The sequence below is a fragment of the Dasypus novemcinctus genome, chromosome 5 (assembly GCF_030445035.2).
Source record: "Dasypus novemcinctus isolate mDasNov1 chromosome 5, mDasNov1.1.hap2, whole genome shotgun sequence".
Taxonomy (NCBI): domain Eukaryota; kingdom Metazoa; phylum Chordata; class Mammalia; order Cingulata; family Dasypodidae; genus Dasypus; species Dasypus novemcinctus.
Window position 1 is genome coordinate 76758606 of NC_080677.1, and position 23253 is coordinate 76781858.

At 36.4% G+C, this 23253-nt stretch overlaps 1 protein-coding gene and 1 long non-coding RNA gene across 4 annotated transcripts in view; one reads left to right on the top strand and one right to left on the bottom strand.

Moving 5' to 3' along the window:
- The window catches only part of RSBN1L (round spermatid basic protein 1 like), a 63399-nt gene extending 43782 nt beyond the window's left edge, over positions 1 to 19617 (bottom strand). The window contains exons 1-2 of one of the 2 annotated variants that reach the window (XM_004473389.4): positions 18937 to 19617; positions 1876 to 1980 (exon numbers count right to left, since the gene is read on the bottom strand). In XM_004473389.4, the coding sequence (XP_004473446.2) occupies positions 1876 to 1980; positions 18937 to 19540 (709 nt within the window). In that variant the 5' untranslated portion in view covers positions 19541 to 19617. The remainder of the gene's footprint in view (positions 1 to 1875; positions 1981 to 18936) is intronic. The other variant, XM_058297968.2, reaches the window with a different exon arrangement.
- Positions 19298 to 23253, top strand: part of LOC105747605 (uncharacterized) — a 36499-nt gene continuing 32543 nt past the window's right edge. The window contains exons 1-2 of one of the 2 annotated variants that reach the window (XR_009185968.2): positions 19298 to 19431; positions 20064 to 20200. This is a non-coding gene — a long non-coding RNA (uncharacterized lncRNA). Of the gene's footprint in view, positions 19432 to 19658; positions 20201 to 23253 lie in introns of those variants that run through there. The other variant, XR_009185967.2, reaches the window with a different exon arrangement.

Below are 23253 nucleotides of genomic sequence, written 5' to 3' on the forward strand. Positions count from 1 at the left end.
TTCCACACCTACTCATTCTTTTTATTTTCACTAGGTGTCAGTTCAGCTCAGTTCAAAAGACCTTCCAAAATTTTTGTCTACTTCAAAGTCAAATTTAGTAATGTATATTACTAGAAAACATACATTTTTAGGCTGATTTTTATTTTATGTGCATATACATTCTCTAGATTCATCTATTTCACATTAATCTACATTAGGAATCTAGCATTCAACAAAGAACATATGAGCAACAAAGAACAGATTCTCAAGTGACAGAAATTTACATCTCTCTACATTCAAATGGGTGAATAAGAAAATAACTATTTCACTAAACCAATAGGGTAAAGTAAGCATTTCAAACATTAACAACTGCTGTACAGCACCAGTGTGATTAGATTTCGGTTCCTGCCTCAAAGGCTTACAATCTAATTAGACAACACAGATAAAAAAACATACTGGCAAAAGAAACAGAACAAAAGAATCATCAGCATTAACAAGTAGTCATCGACTTAAGCCTTGCCATGTTTCTTTAAGGTTGAAATAATAACATAGAAAATAAAAGTTATGACATGTAGAAAATAGAACTTATATAAAGTGCCACCAAAGAACATCTAGAAACATGACAAAGAATAAAATGGAAATACTGTCTAATGCTGCTTATCTTAAATAATATAAATTAACCAGTTATTTCATTACACATGCAGTACTGTGGCTCTTTCCCCTTTATGTGGATATTAATGCTTAGCAAGACCTAAATTCAAACTGAAATTAATTAATCATGGTAGAAGTGTTTTGATGAATCTGAGAAGGAAATTTTCTAAGTAACTAAAGGGTGATGACTTTCACAAATCAGAAAGATAATCTTTGCTCTTTAAGCAACTACTGTCAAATCAATAAGTGTTACCTATTTCAATTACACATCCTTTGCTAGGGTTAAAATACAAGATGATTATTGTGGCTGATTTTTTTTTCCCTCTTAGCTACTACAAAAGAATAATACCAATTTTTATGACTAAAAGATACTGAAAACTTTTTTCTAAGGAAAAACATTAGTTATTACCTTTGAAATATATTAATAAACATGACCACTTACAATAATATGTTAAATATGGATATACTTTCAAAAATAAAAATAATTTTCCTTGCCAAAAAAGAAAAGTATTTGATTAGCAGTTGTCAATCTTGTGCATTGATAGGATACCTGACGAATCTGCTAGCTGTCTGGGCAAGTGAATGTCATTGATTTGTTTTACCTTTCTACCTGAGTGTATTTAAGACTGACTTTACTTCTACCACAAATTCTCTGAAAAAGTTCTGATTTTTTTCATAGGATTTGCATTATATTTATTACCCAAGCACCCACCACTCAAATTCTCTTCCCTAGCCCTATTCTCCAGGAAAAAACAACAAATGAATACAACTGTTACAAGGGGGTGGGGGGAGGAAACAAAAAGAATATATACTTAAGCATTCAAGAAACATACAGTAAAATAGCATTCCTTCTAAATTTAGCTCAGAGTAAATGTTCTCTCTCTAAATCCTGGACTATAATATTGGTGAACACTATACAATATTTGTAGAATAACATCCTTTACCATACTATCATGCTAAAAATTGCTTTAGTCTTCTTTTTTACATTACCTAAATATGGATAAAGACTAGATAAACTATTTTAAAATCATTTAAGGAATCTAATAGTTTAATGACACTCAAAATTTACTACATTTAATGGCTCTCCAAATAAATATACCAAACACGTTACAATATAGATAAGAACGTGCCACTATTACATTTACTTTTCATTTCCTAATCATTAATGTTTATTCTTAACAAAAATAATTTATCCAGTAAGGGTACTAATAATATAGTACAACCAAAATCACTGACCAAATTTACCTTTCAGTAAAATCTTTACTTCTCCATTCTCTTTCTTGATTTCATTCATTACTTTATGCTTCCTTTTTTCTTTCTCTTTCTCTTTAATTTTGTCTTTGATTTTATCTGAAAGATAAAATTTTAAAAATATGATTTAAAATTAAACTATTAAAATTCATTTTTCTTCATGAACTTTAATGCAATTTCTGAAATTACAAAATACACAAAAAATTAGAATGTAAAACAAATATATATGTTTTTCCTCCTAAGGCTGTATAGAATGAATAAATGCTTCTCAATTTTGTCTTATATTGAATAAAGAATATAAAATATACGTGTCATAAGCTTGTCAAAATGTATTGTCCTCTTCAATTTACATTTCATCCAAATAATTATTCTTCTCTTACTTCATGTCAACCAAAATATTAGAACTTCAAATCACTTTAAATAATTGGCTAATTTTAAAAGAGACAGAAAGCTACAGGAGAAAAAGTCCTAGATTTGAAGAGGGGCAGATCTGCATTCATAACATAATACTGTAGAAGTTACTCAGTCTCAGTTTCCAAATCTATAAAATGGTGGTTGATATCTTCTTCATAGGGTTCTTGTTAGAATTTGTCATGAGTTGATTTGTGTCCATGCAAGATAGGTTTTTTTTCTCATTAATGTATAAATTTAATGTGACACAATAAAATTAACGTTGCTTTTTTTTTGTCTTTATTTTTTAATGTTACATTAAAAAAATATGAGGTCCCCATATACCCACGACTCCCCTCACCCCGCTCCTCCCCCCATAACAACAACCTCCTCCATCATCATGAGACATTCATTGCACTTGGTGAATACATCTCTGAGCACCACTGCACCTCATGGTCAATGGTCCACACCATAGCCCACACTCTCCCATGTTCCATCCAGTGGGCCATGGGAGGACATACTATGTCCATTAATTGTTCCTGAAAATTAATTAATTTAAAAAAAAAAAAAAAACACGCAGTTTTCCAGAGCCGCCGGATAATGTAAGCAGACATAGAAGAACACATAGTGAATCGACACAGAAAGCAGACATCAGGGGGGAAGAGGAGAGAAATAAAAAAAATAAAATCTTAAAAAAAAAATAACAATAACCCAGAGCCAAGTTCCTTTACACTGGCATCTTTTAAAAAGGATATGTCTAATCTGGCTGACCGTTAATATTGTGATATTAAAATAAAGGGTATTAGCATTGTAGGAATCATTGATCTGCATTCTAAAAATTCAAACCTTGGGTTTATAAAATTATTTAATATCCCATTACTTCCTGTTTGTTCAATCATGTTCCAGACACAATCACATATAAACAATCAGGTAAGAGTATGGATCAGGACTCTTCAACAGCCATATGTCACGTTCATTTATTTACTTGGTTAGGTTATGGTATCCAGTTGTTTGGTCAAGCAAGAACTGACCTAGTTGTTACAGTGAAGGTATTTTGTGAGTTTAAATAGATTGCATCTACGACTGATTACAGTTACAATTAACTGAGAAGACTACCTTCAGCCATGAGAGAGGTCTCATCAAATCAACTGAAAACCTGGAAGGTAGAAGCTGACAGAAAGAATAATTTCTAGCTCTACTTCAGCCAGCCAGTTTCTCCTGGAGAGTTCATAGAATCCTTCATTGGAGTTCCCCAACTTGCAGCCTGCCCTATGGTATCCAGACTTGCCAATTCCCATGGTTATGTGAGCCAATTCTGATAATAATCTCTTAATCTCCAATCAGTTCTGTTTCTCTGGAGAACCCTAATACATTATACATAGATCCTTTCTTAGGAAATTACTATTCAAAATTTTTAAAAATTATAAAAGCAAAATTCAGTTAAAGAGAAAGCAAGAAATATACACAGTTACACACATGCACACACACTTTTGAGTGTATTTAAATTTAAAAATATGTCATGGACAGAGCTCCAAGATACACTGTTAAAAGAGCAAGTTAGAGAAAAATCCATTTAGCATGTTCAGGTTTTAAAAAATAAACTACATATTCTTTCCTGAGAGTGAGTGTGTATATACATGTATGTGTATAAAAAGGTCTGGAAGCAAACACCTAACAGAGTTTACCCTTAGGAAGGAAAAAAGGGAATTTTTGTTTTTTTGTTTTACATACTTCCAAATTATTTGCAATTTCTACAAAAGAAAGGAATTCATATATTATGTATTACTTGCATAATTAAGTTGCTAAATTGCCCTTCTGAAAAAAGGATCAATAAATATGTTCAGAAAAAAGATTTAGAATCAGCCAAGGGTATATTAGAATAAATACAAGAGAAAAAAAAAACTTCCAAATAAAGTACTTACTATATAATGTAATACATATACACACACAAAAATCTTACTTTTTCCAAAGACCTTGTACTTCATTAAAATTGTTCAAGTGCTGTTCTATCCTATTTCATATACATCATCTCAGTATTATGTTAGTTAACCAGGAGAACAATGAAAGAAAAGTAGTAACTAATATCATTATATAAAATTTTGAATATGTATACACACATATTTATTAAAGAGCTTTTAAGAAAAAGGTAGAAATCCCATACCGTACTGATTCATTAAACCACAGATACTGGTATAAAGGAAGTTCTTTATATAGGTTCATCCTACTCTTATTAATATAAGAATCATAAAAATCCACACTGGAGGTTCTTGAAAATATTGACAGAATTTCAGGTTAGAGCTTTTGGCCACAACACATACTCATAGTACAAAGCTCAAATAGGCTTCAATGTTTGATCACAGTCTGCCTTCCCTAGATATGTGCCAAAATTTATAGTGTAGAATGCAGTCCATGAAATCAAATAATCTGTGTAACGACGACGACATCCCCAAGCCAGGAATAAGTATGACTGGAAAAAGATCAGAGAACAAGTAGGAAACAGAAGAAAAAGAGAAATGGTACTGAATATTTAAGTAGGGAAGCAGAAGGGAAAGTAGAATTATAAAGATAAGAATGTAAACAGAAAAAAAAGATGAATGATACAGTGAAACAATAGGAGAAAGGAATGCATGTACCTTAAATGAGGAAAGGAGAGATATATCACTCCCTCCTCCTAACAAAGCTAAGACTGTCACGTCCAATGGTTTCTCAGACTTTTTCTCTCAGACTTCACTGCAACATAACAATGTTGACCTAACCTCAAAACTACTTCCTAAATTTCAGCAAAACAGTACTACCTTACCGGACTGCTCCCTCAATAACTCACCACCGGGTCATTCAAACCCACACATTCCCCTAGATCTGTTCCAGGCATGCTTCTGTCTTCTTTCTATATGCTTTCTCTGAAAAGGTATTTCCAAAATTAAAACTACAACTTCTAGGCAAATGAATACCCAAACTAATCTCCCAACCCAATCTCTTTGCTATGTTCCACTCCTTCATCTCCAAGAGTTTATCAGATATATTTAACACCCAAATTATCATCTTTCTCATAAAAATAGGTTCACGTTCTCCTTTCAATTCCCTACTTATAATAATGGTGCAGCATCCTCCGACATCCAGATACCAAAAAAATCTCAACAATCTTCAATACTTCCTTCTCCAGGTTTCCCCTAACATTAAATCACTTGCCCTATTCAGTTTACTTTTCCATTGAAATATTTCCAACATCTTTCTTTCCCTTTCCATAGTCAACATCTTTAGTGGACTCTCAGGACCTTCTGAAAGTCTCCCTGCCTACAGTTTCTCTCCACTCCACCGAACAATCCATTAATAAACGGAGTGAGCAAAAAAAAATATTCCTTAAAATTACACTTCATCATTTCATTCTCTTCTGCTCAAAAACAAAAACAAACGAATGAACAAGCAAACTCGGCTTATCTCTGCCTACCCAGAAAAATTCCCATGGCATATCATTCAAGAACCTGCATAGTCAAGACTCAACTTATCTTTTAAGCCTTTTCTTTTATTACTCACCCACATGTGTATATACATAAGATTCCAAAATGTCTGATTCATCATTCCTCAAATATTTTATGTCAATATCTTTGCTAATGCCACTTAGCTAAAATGCCTTCCCATCCAAAACTTTTCTGCCAAAATCTTAAACACTGTGCAAAATTTAGCTGAAATCTGGCTTTTTTCATTAAAAACTACTTGATTCTTACAACTGGAAATAATCACACTCTCCCCTCTTCTGCCTCTCTTATGATGTAAATTCTGATTCTTTGTGTAGCTGCTCTATCTGCCCTACTGGATTGTAAACTCCTTTGCAGTTATATCTCTTTTATCTTTTTTATCTTCTATAGAACCTGGGAATAGTGCTGTGCATACAAGTGATGCTCAATACGAATAAAGTTTCCAAGGGGACAACAAAAAAAGGGTCAAAATAAATAGAAACAAATTACAAGTTAGTGGTATCTAAGAATTGACAGTCACAGAAAACAAAACAAATCAAAAGAGCAGTTATGTGTAAAAAGAAATAAGATGAGTAACAATAAGGGGTACCTTTCATATTGCAGCTAATTAATTACCTCATTCAATTACAAAGTTCTCTGAAGGTAAGAAATATAAACAGTTTTCCTCTTTGCATTCCCCCATAATGCCAAGCACAGAGCAGGCAGTAAATAAATGTATAAATACATATAAGAAAAAAAGAAGCAAAAAAGAACAAATTAGAGAAATCAGAATGTAAAAAGTAAATTGTTTTATAGTCCTGCAGCAGGGCAGTGGCCAGAAACATTTCCATAGAATTAGTTTTCCCACAGGAACAACTTATTGATGTCATCTACTCCCCTCATTTTACAGACTTTCAAAAGCAAAGGCCCAGAGAATTTAAATTATTTTCTCAGGGGCAGAGACTGAGTAAGTGGCAAAACAGGATGACTCTTAACCAGGTCTCCTCATTTCTAGTTTAAAGTTCTTAAACCATACTTTGGGAAGGAAAATCAATAAATATGTTGAGAATTATTTAGACCACAAATGTTTTGTGGTATTTAGCTAAAAATAGGTAGTTCCTCATGTATAACTTGCACATGTAAGCACCATTTCTACCATATCTTCTGCACCAAGTCCTCCCCATTACATATATTAATTAGATGTAGGGAAAGGAATAATGTAGAAATCGGTTCCAGAAAACTTGGAAGGAAAAGATGAAAATCCTTTCTTTCTTCCCAATCAAGGGATGGTTGGGATCTGATGGGCCTGAGATAGAGGGTGTTTAAAACACATGACCCCTACTCTCCTCTAGAGTTGTTTATCCATCACACTGAGGAAAATGCAAAAAGGGTGAATAGTCCTTATAGATATAACTATAAAAACCAGTAACATTCTAAGACCGTGAGATTTGAAAGACTTGTGCAAACCCAGTCAATAAAGAGTATAAGAATCTGTGAATTGTTATTCTCATCTGTAAAATAAGGATAACAGCACCCGTCTTTTAAATTGTTATGAGGAATAAAGGTGACGTCTGTATTACATCCAGGAATATGCCAGCATATTATAGGCATTCAACAAATGTAGCCATTATTATTAAACACTAGTAGCAGAATTAAGAGTGGTAAAATATTAATAGTATGGCAATAGTAGTTATAAGAACACATGCAGAAAGATTAAGAGGAAAACAAAATTAATACATACATACATCATACTATGTGAAAGCCAAGCCAGGTTAACATAATAAAGTGGTTTAGACTCCCTTTCTTGCCACAGTGAAAAAGTTCAGGTCAGGTTTCCTCACCACACCACACCAGGTAAGATTTGTCTCTAAGACAGAAGTAAAATTATTACTTCTCTTCTCATTGCATTGTAAAACCAAGACACAAAGTAGGGAACATTCTACAAGCTATATAGGTTACAGAATTAAATCAAAGTTACTGAATCTTACATCATTGCTTTTAGAGAAATTGTGACTCTTTTACTTGCAACCTGAGGCATTCTAGACCTCTCAGTTCACATTATATTATTAAATTAGTTTAAAAAATTATACTCTATAATGCAAAGAGTAAATCATATAGTTCTTTCTAGTTAATGATGACAGCATATGTGCGTCTATGTAACTGTGTGAACCACTGCTCGTTATATATTACCATTTATATTTTCTTCACACAACCAATTAAAGTTCTAAATTTAAAAGTTATGTATTTAGCTAATATCACCATAGATGCTGTATATTTATTCAAATTCCACAAAATTCCCTATGGACTCCAGCAATTTCAATAGGATCAATTAATACATTTAAGATCTTTTGGGCAAAAAATATCATTTTATATTGCTAAATTCTAATTTATAGACTACATTCATAGAATTTTATCTTTACTTGTAAACATTTAATTTAGATAACACTCTAAAAGAAGTGTTCACAAAGCAAATATATCTGGGAAGCAGACTTGGCCCAAAGGATAAGGCATCTGCCTACCACATGGGAGGTCCACGGTTCAAACCCCCGTGTGGAGCTGGCCCATGCACAGTGCTGATGTGTGCAAGGAGTGACTGCCCTGCCACGCAAGGGTGTCCCGGCATAGGGGAGCCCCACGCGCAAGGAGTGCGCCCCGTAAGGAGAGATGCCCAGTGTGAAAGAAAGTGCAGTCTGCCCAAGAATAGCGCCTCACACATGGAAAGCTGACACAAGATAACGCAACAAAAAGAAATACAGATTCCCGGTGCCGATAAGGATAGAAGCGGTCACAGAACACACAGCGAATGGACACAGAGGGCAGACAACAGGGGAGGGGAAGGGGAGAGAAATAAATAAAAAATAAATAAATATTTTTAAAAAACAAACAAAAATATATTTATCAAGTGCCCTAACATACTACATAGAAGAAATGGTTCAGATTTCCAAAGCTAGGTGGTAAGAAGTCTTGTTGCTTCTGCCCAGGTCTCTTGGAACACTCTGAGAGTCCTGAACTACCAAATAAGAAATCCAACTATCCTGACTGAAGGGAGCATGTGGAGAGGTCCTGAAATGATGACATGGAGAGGGAGAGGGGCTTAGTTCAGCTACTAGCTATTGCCAACAAAAGCAACAGGCACAAGAATAAAGTCATCTTAGACCTTCCAGATCGGACCAGATCTACTGCCAAATGAATACCACCAAGCAACCCCAATCAAGAAGATGTGGATCAGAAGACTCACCCAGGTAAACCTGTCGGAATTCTTGACCCACAAAATCATCAGATATAACAAAACAGCTGTTGTTTTAAGCCACCAAAGTTTTAGCATCGTTTATTATGCAACCACTGATAATCTAGACATAGTTAACGAAGGAATTGTATTTCTGGTAAATTATGCATGTACAAAACAAGCACTGACTTCACTAGAGAAATGATAAAATAGAAATTGTTTTACAAAACACACTAGTAATTTTGGAATCAAGGAGGAAAGAGCTAGAATAAATGTGTTTAGAAATATTTATCAGAAAATAATCCAGACACAAAAGAACAAATATTTATGATTCCACTAATATGAAATACATAGAAGAAACAAATACATAGAGACTATGTACCCCAGAAAAGCATGCTCTTAAATTCATTCCATTCCTGTGAACCCTTGCAAACAGGACCTTTTGATAAAATTACTTAGGTTAAGATGTGGCCCATCTAAATCAGGATAGATCTTAATCTTATCACTGAAGGCCTTATGGGGAAGTCACAGGAAGAGAAAAAAGCCACAGGGAGCAACCAAAAACAAATTCAATGAAACCTGGAGAGAAGGGGGAGGCCAAGGACCTTGACTTGGATTAATATCCAGATTATACAAAGAACTCTTAACAAGTAAAAATGGGGAAAAATACTTACACTTCTCCAAAGATACACAAATGGCCAAAAAACACATGAAAAGATGCTCAACATCATTAGCCATTAGGGAGATACAAATCAAAATCATGAGACTGCACTTCACACCCACTAGAATGATTACTATTTTTAACATGGAAAATAACAACTGTTGGCAAGGAGGTGGAGAAATAGGAGCCCTCATACATCACTGATGGGAATGGAAAATGGTTAGCCACTATGGAAAACAGTTTGAAAGTTCCTCAAAAAGTTAAACAGAATTACCATATGCCACTCAATAAAAAGCAGAGACTCACAGATATTTGTAAATCTATGTTCGTAGCAGCATTTTCACAACAGCCAAAAGATGGAAGCAACCCAAGTGTCCATCAACAGACGAATGGATAAACAAAATGTGATATATACATACAATGAAACATTAAGCCATAAAAAGAAATGGAGTTTTGAATCATGTTACAACAAAGCAGGGAGCGGAGGTGCCCAGTTCCTCCTAAAAAAGGACAAGCAGGACAGTGAACTGATTTGCGATGGGCAGGCATGGCAAGCTGATGCAACAAGATGACGCAATGAGACATAAGAAGGAAAACATAATGAGAGATACAACAAAGCAGGGAACAGAGTGGCTCAAGCGATTAGGTGACTCCCTCCCACATCAGAGGTCCCAGGTTCAGTTCTCCATGCCTCCTAAAGAAACAAGGAAGACGAAAAGACACAGCAAGTACAAACAACTAGAAGTGGGGAGAAATAAATAAATAAAATACATCTTTTTAAAAAAATGCAATACATGATCCTGGATTGGATATTAGATCCAATGGAAAAAAAACAAACCCCAAAGGACCCTTAAGAAAAACGATAAAATTGGAACATGGACCCTATGCTTTATATCAATGCTAAGTTTCTTTAATAGAAATCTGTTTTTTTAAGGTGGTTACATAAATGTGTGTCCTTGTTCTCAGGAAATGTTCAGAGTCGTGGAAAATTTAAGCGTTAGAGGAACATGATGTATGCAAACTACTATCAAATGTTTAGAAAATGATAGAGACAAGACAAAACTATATGACAAAAGTGGCAAAATGTTAGTATTAATAATTGGTAAATCTGGGAGAGGAGTACACTGGAGTTCTATGTATTGTTTCTGTATTATTCCTGAAACTTTCCTGTAAGACTGAAATTATTCAAAATAAAAAGTGAAAAACAAAAAAGAACTCAAGAAACATGTTTACCCTAAGATTCTGGTCATACCAACTAAACTACAGCATTTAACTTGTACTCAAAATCCTAATACATTGACAAATTTTAATTTAGATTTAGCAATTTATTCTGATTCCCAATCCCCAAAACTATTACTAATTCATTTTATATTTATAAATAATTTGGTATCATTCTTAAGCCCTAGATGAAATGAGTGACTCAGGCAGGGATCAAATGATAATAAAACCACAAGGCAGGGAAACGGACTTTGGCCCAGTGGTTGGGGCGTCCGTCTACCACATGGGAGGACCGCGGTTCAAACCCGGGCCTCCTTGACCCGTGTGGAGCTGGCCCATGCGCAGTGCTGATCCGCGCAAGGAGTGCCCTGCCACACAGGGGTGTCCCCCGCGTAGGGAGCCCCACCCGCAGAGTGCACCCGTAAGGAGAGCCGCCCAGCGCGAAGGAAAGTGCAGCCTGCCCAGGAATGGCGCCGCCCACACTTCCCGCGACGCTGACAACAGAAGCTGACGACAACAGAAGCGGACAAAGAAACAAGACGCAGCAAAAGGACACAGAAAACAGACAACCGGGGGAGGGGAGGGGAATTAAATAAATAAAAAAAATCAAAAACCACAAGGCAAAAGATAGTTGAGGAATTCAATACTCCCAGATTACTAGCTAAATGCAATTTAAAAAATGAACCATTGTAAGTAAATGTCTTATGAAAAAAAAGTGGGAAAATTCTAGATTAAAATAAATTAAATAGATATAACAACTAAATGTAGTGTGAGGACAATTAAGAAAACGGGATAACTAACAATCTGCATATAGACTGGCTATATTATTAATTTCTTAACTGGATTAATAGTGTGGTGGTTATGTAAAATGACCTTATTTTTAGGAATTACAGGCTGGAATACTTAAAGATGAAGTAACATGAGGCCTATAATTTGCTTTCAAATGATTCAGAGTAAAAATGTCATAAAGTATTATCAATTGTTGAAGCTAGGTAGAAAATCTACTTGGGATCATTATATTCTTTCACCTTTTATGAAGGCTTTTATTTTTTTATAAGAAGAAAAAAGAAATAACTTGGAAATTTTTTTCACATTCTTTTTACTTTCTTCCTCCTGTTTATCAGAGTCTAAAGGGAAAAATTAAGTTAACTATAGCAATGTAGTAAGTAAGGCTTACATTTAGGCAGAGATGGAGTTGATCCAATTTCTTTACACAGTAGTTATAAAACTGAGTAGGCTAAGAAAAACTCAAGAGTTTTAATCTAAAAATACTGAGATATTACCAGGATACACAGCAGAAAATCAATAAATGAATTTCTTTCTCCCACCAAATCACAATATTTTATTCCAAAGCTGATGTGCCTAAACATACATGAGTTCACAAGCATCTGCTTCAATTATGGTATGAAGTTTTTGCTTGCTTACCTAAGAGTTAACTACTTTTCTGATATAAAAATTAATCTATATATACCAAATTATTAATGATAATTTTGGAGACTGGGGAGAGTTCACTAATTAATTTATACACATGTACATTGTTGAAATTTTATAAGCATTATTAATTCTGCAAAGAAAAAAATTTCTGTACTTGTTATTTTTGGGTGAAATAATTTATGTCTGAAATATGCTTTAAAATACTTGAGCAAAAAAAGAAAAGTAAGTGGAAGAAGGGAGATGAAGTATGAATTGCACAATTGTTGGTAACTGTTGAAGCAGGGTGATGGGTACACCTGGAACTCATTATACTATTTTGGTTTCTTTTGCACTGATTGAAAATTTTCATGATAGAAAGTTAAATACATTGGACTCACCCAGGACAACAAGGACATGATGATGGACAACTACCATACCAAGTCTAACTGCAAGCGAACAGTCTTATCCATTAGCCCTATGGGATCACAGCCCCCTCCCAATTAAAAATGGAGTGGACATCACCATCCCAGAGTCTTCAGGATTGGGGAATTAACTATGGACTACAGTAGACTTACTGGTATTCTACTACAGATTTACTGTGATTCCAGCAATGGAAGAAATTATATCACTGATGTGGAGCCAGCGGTCACTGGAGGTTCTAAGGGTAGGGAGAGGGAAAAAACATGTGTAATACACACGCATTTTAGGTACTTGGGAATTGTACTGAATGACACTGCAACAAAAGAGTCAGACCATTATATATCTTGCCACAGCCTACAGAATTGTGTGAGAGTGTAAAATACAATGTAAACTTTAATCCACACTTAATGGCAATATTCCAAAACGTATTCATCAATAGCAATGAATGTACCTCACTAATGAAGGATGTTGTTAATATGGGAAAATGTGGAAGGTGTGGGGAGCGGGGTATATGGGAATTCCCTATATTTTTTATGTGACATTTGTATAATCTAAACATGTTTTTAAAAAACAAAAAACAAATAAACAAAAAAACATTAACTTGGGGAGCCGGATGTAGCTCAAGTGGTTAAGCGCCTACTTTACATGAATGAGGTCTCAGGCGAAGGAATGTGTGCTTTGTAGGCTGAGAAAACAATTTCATGCAGAATCTATGACAAAAGAAATGCCCTCTTGGCAATGGAATCTATCATTTTGCAATTAATTAAAAGTTTTGGCTGTGTTATGGCTCAAGTGCTGCTTAAATAATTTTAAAAGAATATAAATTTCTATCAAAATATTGGGAAAAAAGTTCAATATTTTTCTATTATAAGCCAAGAAAAAATAAAATGGTTTAATGCACCCTCAAAAGTGAAATTGTTTTGAACTTGTAAAATTATTAGTTAGGTATGCACTTTTATTACAGCAGCTCCTTAATCACGTACATGAAAAGATTTTATATAAGCCACATTTCATCATAATTTTTACTCTAACAAAAATTAAGTACAATTATTTTTCATTATCTTAGTTTATCCACAATTTGAAAGTTTAATTCACTTGAGAACGGTAAAAAAAATTAATGACATTTACTATAATCTATTTAAAACCTCTGAAACATAAATTGAGTCTGGTTCACGAAATTACCGTGAAATTAGGATATCATGGAAAAATTACACTGTGGATTCAGTAAAACTGAATCTATCTCCAGAGTGTTAGGTAGGAAAGAAAAGTTGAGAACTAATATCTCTTATGAATTCCTACAATATGTCAGGTTCATATACTGCTCACAATCCTGTGGAAACAGCATCACCACTATATAACAGATGAGGATGTACATAAAAAGATTGTGATGACATGTCACAAAAAATAGTAAAAAATCAAAATAGAACTAAATATTCAAGATCTCTTGAAAATTGCCCCAAGTTATAGGGAGAAAAAGAAATAGAAATACAAACTCCATTTCCGATGTAACTAAGAGGTACTACAACTGTAACCAGAAATACAATGTTAAACAACAGAGAGTTGATGGTGGAATGGTAAATGATTAAGCATAGCGTTAAGAGGGTTCATCCTAAATCCTCCCAAAGAAAGATAATGACATATTTACCTGGCAATACCCCCAGAAAGGGTGACAAAGGACAGAACATCCCCCATAGTTGCAAGAAAATAAACGGTATGGTCTCAGGAGAAAATAAATCCGAGGGGCTCCAAACTCAGGGGCATTTCACACTGATGAGGGGAGAAGTACAATATCGAAATGAAAACATGAAGACTAAGTGAAAATACAAACTGAATGGTGAGACTTGAGGTTTTCTTCTCCAACCAAGCAATAAACTCATACCTCTGCCAACTACCTCCCCCCATCCTCCTACCCGTACAGAAAGAAAGAGAAATAAAGGTATTTATTTGAAGAAACTGAAAGCCTTTCTACCCACCATCCAGAGAAAAGAAATAAAGGTAATAACATAGGTATCCATTAATCACTGAGTCCTGCTCATGCATGCCCAATGAGCTTTCAATCAGCATTAGTAACTTTCTCATAAATACGAAGGAACTGCTAAGGATTTCACAGACCTGCAGAAAGCCTATAATATAATACAAAGAGAAACAAAAATGAACAGACCAAAAAATTAGAGAAACCAGAAAAAAATGCAAGGGGCAGAACATTTCAAAGAAATATAATTAATACCCTTGAAGAGGTAATAGAAAATGCTACATCCATGAAAAAGGAATAAGATGCTGTAATACAACAAAGAATAAGAGCTCATAAAAATTCTCTTTAAAAAGGCTTTAAATTTTAAAATTCAGTGAAAGGGTTGAAGTCCCCCATGTAGGAAACAAAAGACTAATTTTGAGGACTCAGATATCTTGACATGATCATTGGGTGCGAAGCAATAACGGAACAATGTCTTCAAATGTTTGCAGGAAAATGATTTCCCATATAAAAATCTCTCAACAGTCAAGTGTGAACTCTTGCACAGAATATACTAAGGAAACCAAAATGGGAAAACATACTAAAAGAAAGGCATAGAATCCAGAAAAAAGAGATTCGACAAAAGTGAAGGAAATACCCAGCCAAGAGAAGTCCCAAGATGATAACTATGCAGCAGGCCTAAAGAGGAAATAATCCAGACTGAAGCAGGAAGGATGGTTTCAGAAAGGATGTCTACAGGAACAAATGGAACTAGTAAATTTATCTGACAGGTTTGACCATGTGGAAAACTGTACTGAGAAACATTTTATGTAGATGCTGGTGGGTATGGATAGAAGTGGCCAGAAATTGTGAAAACTAAGCAAATGACAAACTTAGGCATGAAAAACAAAAGGTTATACAAGGAAATTAAATCACGGTAATCTATTGTCTTAGCAAGGACAATTATTTGGTCATAATGATGAAAAATCAGAATTTTAATCTAAAATTGTGGAATAACAATATTAGAAAGATGGGAGGAAGTATAGTTTGAAAAATCCTCGGACCCAAACATGAATCCCTTTAAAATCACTGACATTTATATACCTCAAATTACTCAATTCCAAACATTTCATTAGAGTTAAATTCTGTAACTATATTTTCAAAGCCAAAATTCAGTAAAATACCCTGGTTTTGTCTTTGGACACTTCATAGAGTCATTCTACAGAATGGAAAAAAAAAGTTATACACAAAGCAAAACACCTATAAAATTAGAAAAGATATACAAATTTTTAATGGAATCAGTTCAGGCATTTGGGTAATTTAATGCTGTTTATTCTGCTCTTTGTCACAATATAATACTTAATATTGGATTCATTCAGGACATATCCATTTTTAATTTCCACATTACTAGTTCAATAATTTATTCTGCCTTACAGGAAAATATGTTGTGAAATCTTCTGGAGATTAATACTGTAAACACCACATCTTGGTTATTTTCTATTTTATAAAATATAAAATACAAATATTAAATATTAAATATATTTTCTATTTTATAAAATAGAAAATGTTTTGCATTTTTAATAAGAGATAAAATTTAACTTCACTAAGCAAGTAAGCTATAGACAGAGGTATAGATGGTCTCAGTGTTTTAGACGTGCCATGCCTTACACACCTAAAACCTTTTACAAAATGGGCCCAGACTACTATGCTTTCATAATCCTCTTGTTCATCACCATTAACTTTCAAATCAATGAACTTTTCTTTTTCAGGATTGACTTACGTATTAATTTGGTATGGAGCTAAAAAAACAACCATGCTTCATACTCAAATGACATTTACTAAATGCCCTGCCAGGCCCTTTCATTTACGCATTTTCATTTAATCCAAATATTCCTGTTAGAATGGTTCCTAATGTAAAAATAGGCAGTACTAAGGACTTTTGAAAAAACACAGTGTAAATAAATAGAGGAGCTTTAATAAACGGATTTGGGGAGTGAGGTTTTGGGTGTATTTTTTGGGGGGAGGAACCTCTATTTTCCTTTTTCTTGCTTAGGTGTCTTTATAAATAACCTCTGATTCTGACTCTGATTCATCAATCATTGAACTGTGGATACTTGAGGAGTTACTGAACTATACCATGTACAGGCAACTCAGAGAATCACTAGAGAAGTACCTACCTAAAACAACACACACGTGGTCACACATTCACAAAGATGTATATAAAAAGCCCATTTAAATGAGAAGTGTATTAAAAATTAGGACTTTTATTTTTGCAATTATATCTATAACCAAGGCATATATGCAATAGTATGTTTTTAACTGTTTTTTAATCTTTAATGAAAACAGAACATCAATTCAGTTTAATATGAACATCAGAAGAATATGAGTACTTTACAGTTTGAGTGGGAAAGATTTTCACCATTAAATTTACCATCAAGACACTGAAAAGTCATTCTTTTCTTTGATTTTTAGTTTTTCTTCAATAAAACAGCACTTTTGTCAGACAAAAATAAAAATCTCCCTATAGTGTTACTATCTAGTCACTATTCAAACAAAAACCCACATAACTAATCGAAAAACACCTTCCCCACAAAATCCACAGATAAGGCAACTTAAACGTAAAAGCTACCACTGTTTGTAATCAGGGTTATTAATGTAAGTGGTGGACCTTAAAAGGAGGATTCTAAATGTAATTTAAAGACTAAAATATTCTCTTTAACGTTTTCTTTTAATGGACCATTGTGGACTCTACATTTTAAGTTTGAATTTTTAAAATATGCTAATATGTTATTTATTTGTTTTCAGGCATTCCACTACTCTGTCTGGTCTCAAGAAAAATGTTATATCTACATTCACTTCCTCATTTAAAGAACTTAAGAAGAGCAAGTACGCTGTTTACACTCCAAAAATAACAAGACATGCAGCCATTTAAAAAATCCTTAAAAATATTAACCATCTAAAATTCCTGAGTAATAGTATAAATCCCATTCTCAAAACCACTTTCCTAGACACAACACCCTCCAAAGAAAGCTGAGAGATCGTTACAATGGGTCAGAGAATCTAGGCTTAGAGGTCAAACCTTTGCTATAGACAAAACAGCAAGGAAGAAGTAACACTGTTGCCACATACTCAAGTGCATCGTTTTTAAAAACTGTGAAAACAAACCACATCAATTCAAACATAGAGAATTTTTCGTCATCTAAGCTACCACTGCATCAGAAATGCTAAATCTGCTTGACATTTCATGTTTTCCTAGAAAACGGAAATAGGAACCTTTATTTGGCAATACCATGTAACAATGTATATTTATAATAAGCACAGCATTAGGCTTGTAATCCCATTAAGAGCTAATTTTCAACGGGTTTCCACGTTGCACTAATGTCAGATCACTGGATACCAATAGCTAAAAAGGTAGGACCGTGTACTTTAAAGAACTACTTTCTGAAAATTATACTAGCCTACTTTTGAAAAGAAAACTGCCCAGCCATGCCTGAAAAGGACGCTTACAAATTTGCCTTTTTCAAAGCTAAAACACCTTTCAGCCACTTGATCCGGCCAAAAAATGTCAAAGCACCTGAGTTTATCATTTGTTGCAGGAAAAAGAACATGGCTGAAAATTCTTTTTGAAAGGTGGTATTTCAAATAGGACTACTCAAAACACTTAAGAATAATGGAGCGGAGCAGCAGAGGGGGGTGGAGGGAGGGTACCTTACGAAACAGCACACTCAGGGCCTAGCACACTACCTCATTTACCTAATAGGGATGAAAAGCCCAGGCCTCTGGTAGCTTCTCGCAGACGCCAATGCGCTCCACACCCCCCTTTTTTTTTTTGACAGGATTTTCTGGTGTTGGAGACTGTGTCATAAATATGAATTCCCGTGGTCACATCTAAAAGGCCTAGCAATCAATCAGGCATCTTTTACATGACCAAACCCTTCTCCCAGGCCATGCCCTCCCATCTCCCACGGCCAAACACACCTAGGTGGGTCCTTAAGACCGAATTCTACAAATCCTGCAGTGCACTAGCTGAGAGGCAGAAACCATAGAGAAAATAAAACAGTTTCGGTCATTCCCTTAGCTGCGACCGAAATTACAGGCTCCGTTTCCTGTCCCCACCGGGACTGCAAAATCGCCTGCTGAAACGAGGATGCCTCCCGCCCCCTCCAGTATGGCGCACGCGGCCACCGCGCTCGCCTTTCCCGGGCCCCGCGAGGGGCGCGAGGCGGCAGATGGGGGGCGCGAGAGGCCCGAGGCGACGGGGGCGGGGGGACACCTCCCCCTTTCCTCCGCTCTCCTCTCCCCTCCTGGCGCTGGCACCCACCTCGCGGCAGCGTCTTCACCTCCCCGTTCTCCTCCCGGGCAGCCCCGCCGGCCTCGCCCGCCACGGCGAGGCCATGCCTTCGCCTCTCCTTCTCGCGCTTCTCCTTGGGTCTGCGCTGCTTGGCGTTGCCCGCGGCGGCGGCGGCCGGCAGCAGGAGACTGTGAGACGGCGCGTGCAGCAGCGTAGGAGGGACCAGCAGTTTGCGCGGCACCGGCTGAGACGAGGAAGCGGAGGCGGAGGCTAAGGAGGAGGCGGCCAAGCCAGCGGAGAAAGAGAAACTGCTCCGGGAAGAGGAGGACGAGGAGGGGGCAGCAGACAGAGCAGCGAAGCTCCAAGACGCGGGGCTGCCATAGTTGTGAGGCGAAGGTGCCGCCGCTGTTGGCGGCGGCTGAAGCTGCAGCTGCCTGCTGTTCCCGCCGCTTCCCCCTTCTCCGTTCACTCTTCGCGGCGCCTTTTTCTCTTCAGTCCGAATCTTCTTGGCGGACAGAGAACACGGTGGGTCCCGGGAGGGGGACTGCAGCTTGCCAAACGGCTCTTTTTCCGCGATGGCAGCGACGGCGGCGGGAGCCGCGGCGCAGTGCAGTGGGCTCGGCAGCTCCGCCATTTTGCGCTCCTGTTGTATTTACTCTTCTTGGCTCCCGGGCGCGGGGCAGAGGCGGGCGCTCGGAGAGGGGCAGGGAAGGGGCGGGGAAGGGGCGGGAAGGCTGGTCACCGGCCTGTCCGTCCATTGGGCGTGCCACGCTGAGTGATCCCTCCAAGAGCCAGTCAAAGGCGCGAGTCTAGAATCGAGGGGGCGGGATCTCCAAGAGGACACTCTTGAGATCGGAGCTTCGCCGGGCGCGGCGAGTGGCTCAGCTAGATACTAGACGAGGGTCTTCCAAGTATCTTCAGGTTGAACTCGGGCGCCCTTGGGTGTCCGAGAAAAGTCCCTAGCCCCGGCGCTCAAACGCCCTATCCTAGTTCTCTGTCTCGACGACTTTGTCGTACTTTTACTACTTTCTCTTCCGTGTACCCGAGACGTCATTGGTCCCTCCCTGGTTTTGAATGCTCAAAAAGCTGGATTTTGGAGATGCTCATCTAAGAGGAGAAAATCGTGCCAGAAATTTAAGTCTTCTGTTTGGCAATAGCTGATTGAAGGTCGGGAATGAAAAACGCTTCTTGTGGTGACAAAATAATGTTACTGTTACTGATCGTCAACTCTAATACTTTGAGGAGGATATCGCTCTGCAAGCCTAGAACCTTCTGATTATTTCCGAGCTTGAAGGTAAGTTTCTTCTATTGTTTGGACAATTTTTTTAAACTGTTGTTACTAGCTAAAAAGTTTTAATATTATTGTAATTATATTTCAGACTCGTGAAGAAAAATTAATTAGTGACATTTAGAAATTTTTTTGAAAAGCAAGACATTTTCCAGGTCTTTTTTTTGTGTTTCAGCGTTTGGTTAGCACGCTGACTGTTCGATGTTTTGGTTTTTAGCTTAGAAGATTAAGGAGTTTGGGAAGATGGGTTACAGTAATATGGTTGTGACCATAACAAGGGGCACGATTTTACTTTTATTGTTAGAGCTCACATGAGATCAGAAGTCCAAAGGGATAGAGATGTAAAAATAAAAATAGTCATGTCAGGAGATGATCAGTAAGACCAAATTTTATGAGTTCTAAACGGAGTCCTAGGTTGCCTGTAACTTTCAAGGAACGATTAAAAGTAATCTTTCAAAAATACCCTTGTGACTTCGGGAAGTTGGAATTTGTTGGAGTCAAAATTAGATATTGGTTTATAGACTGATTTGTGTAACGAGGAATTTTTAAAATAATGAAAGTATTGCTTCCTTTAATAAATGATGATGAAAGCAAATGAAAATGTTGTAATTGGAAATTGACTGGCAGCAGACGCCTTCATGAAACGTTGGTGGAAGACTGGACAGAGAGCACAGGACTGGGAATTGTCTGCTATCCACTAGCTTTGTGACCATGAGGACCTGTCAGACCGCTATTTTCTTATCAGTTTAGTGAATAAATTTGATTACGTGATCACTAAAGTCTGTTCCATACTCTAAAATTCTGCCATGTTCAGGAAGCTTTTCAGAATCATATTCATTACGTTACTATCATAAAATATGTTCTTTACTATTACCATGACAAATCCACTTTCATAATGATCTGGAAGGGCAAGTTTAAATTTAGAATTCCTAGACTCCTCATAGTCCCTGGACTGCCCCTTTCTCTTACAACCTCCACTCCTTCCAACGTCCCACCAAGAGAGGCCAAGCTTGCACTGATGAGGATAGCCCCTATGCCCAAGCATATGTCTGTGCCCATATCTCTGCAAATAGAATATACTATCAGCAACTCAGTCTGCCCTCAGTTCTAGCCAGTCAAAAAGAGGAGTGCAAGCTCAAGGAGATGTACCTTTTAACTCCATGGACTCCTTCCCCTTTGTAGGGAAAGAGAGCCAGAATAGATAGTGGCTCCTTACCACATTTAAGGACAGTACCGTCTGTTACAGAATGTTCAGTTATCTGTTTTTCCTCCTGTTAATCAATTACCTTTCAACTAGCTCATTCCTAACATGTAAGTAGGAGAAAATTCCCGCCACTATCACCAGTTCCTATGGGCTTAATCTCTTTACTAGCATTATTGTTCTTAGGATAAATCCTTAACATGACCTACAAGACCCTTCCTAATCTAAGCCCCTTTCCTCTTGTATGCCACAGTAATCTGTCTTTAGTTTCCAGAAGGCACCATGCTGTCTTTCAATATAGAAATATTGCATGTTTTTCCCTCTGCCTGGAACACATTTCCTTTTACCTGATCTTTATGTGATAGTTTGAATATGGGGTGTAATGGAGGGGAATAACATGGCTGACTCCTAAAATTCTAACCTGCATAACTTGATGAACAGTAGTAGTACCATTCACTGAGCTAGGAAACACTGTTAAGAGTGCCAGTTTTGGGGTACTCTTTGACCTTGGACCTGTTGAATATGAGGTACCTTTGAAACATCCTGTGGATCTCAACTCAAGCCATATTACCATCTTTTCTTAGTCAAAATGAGATTTCTTCGCTGTTTGTTCCCTTTCTTCTCATCCTCTCTCCTTTTTGCTTTTTGATAATTTCTCTCCCACACCTTTCTATGCCATCCTTTATAACAGCATTTCTATTGTAAACATATTATTGCCCTACCCCTGCTTTTCCACCTTCTTGTTTGAAGCCTGGTTGCCCTCTAAAAATAGTCTACACATTTGGAAGTAGCTCATTTATTCTGAACTGGGGATCACCTCCTCGCTTCTGCATCAGAGAACTTCAGGTTATTACTCTTTCAATATTACACAAAAAGTCCTTCCTCTTATGAGATTCTTGCTGTGTGGCTGTACCATCCTTAACTGACTTACTAGTTATTTTACCACATTTGCTCAAGACTTTGATATTCATCCCTTCTATCCTCCAGCCATCATTTTAACTGACTTTCCATGCTAGGGATCCATCCAATATTCTCACCTCACTGTTTCTTCTTTGATCTGCATTTCCATTCTGTTTCAACCACAATCTCCAAGGACTCCTCCCTGGTCCTCTTTGTCACACACTACTCTTCTGTCTCTGAAATCTTAAAGTACAGTAGTGTATTTTAAAAATGCATTCATTTTTAATTGTGGTAAAATAAACAATATAAATTACTTTTGGGGGTTTGGGTGTGGGGTATGTGAGAACCTCTTATATTTTTTAATGTAACATTTTTTGGGATCTATGTACCTTATAAAAAAGACAATGAAATTAAAAATGTTTTAATTAAAAAATAATAAGTAAATAATTTTAACCATTTAAGTAGACAATTCTTTGACTTTAAGTACATTGACAGTACTGTGTAACTTTCACTATCATCTATTTCCAGACCATTTTCATTATTCCAAATCAAAACTCATATTCATTTAGCAATAATTTCCTATTTCCCATTCCAGTGGTAACCACTATTATGCTTTCGGTCTCTATGAATTTACTATTCTAAGTATTTTACATATAGGAAATCATATGGTATTTTCTTTCGTGTCTGCCTTATTTGACTCAACTTGATGTCTGCCAAATTCATCCATGTTGTAGAGAATACCAGCACTTTATTTCATTTTATAGCTGAATAATATTTCATTGTATGTATATACCACATTTCGTTTATCCATTCATCTGTTGATGGACACACTTAGGTTGCTTCAATCTTGTGGATAATGCTGCAGTGAATATTGGTGTACAAGTATCAGTTTGAGTACCTGGTTTCAGTTCTTTTGGAGTGGAATTGTGAGGTCATATGTTAATTCTATGTTTAACTT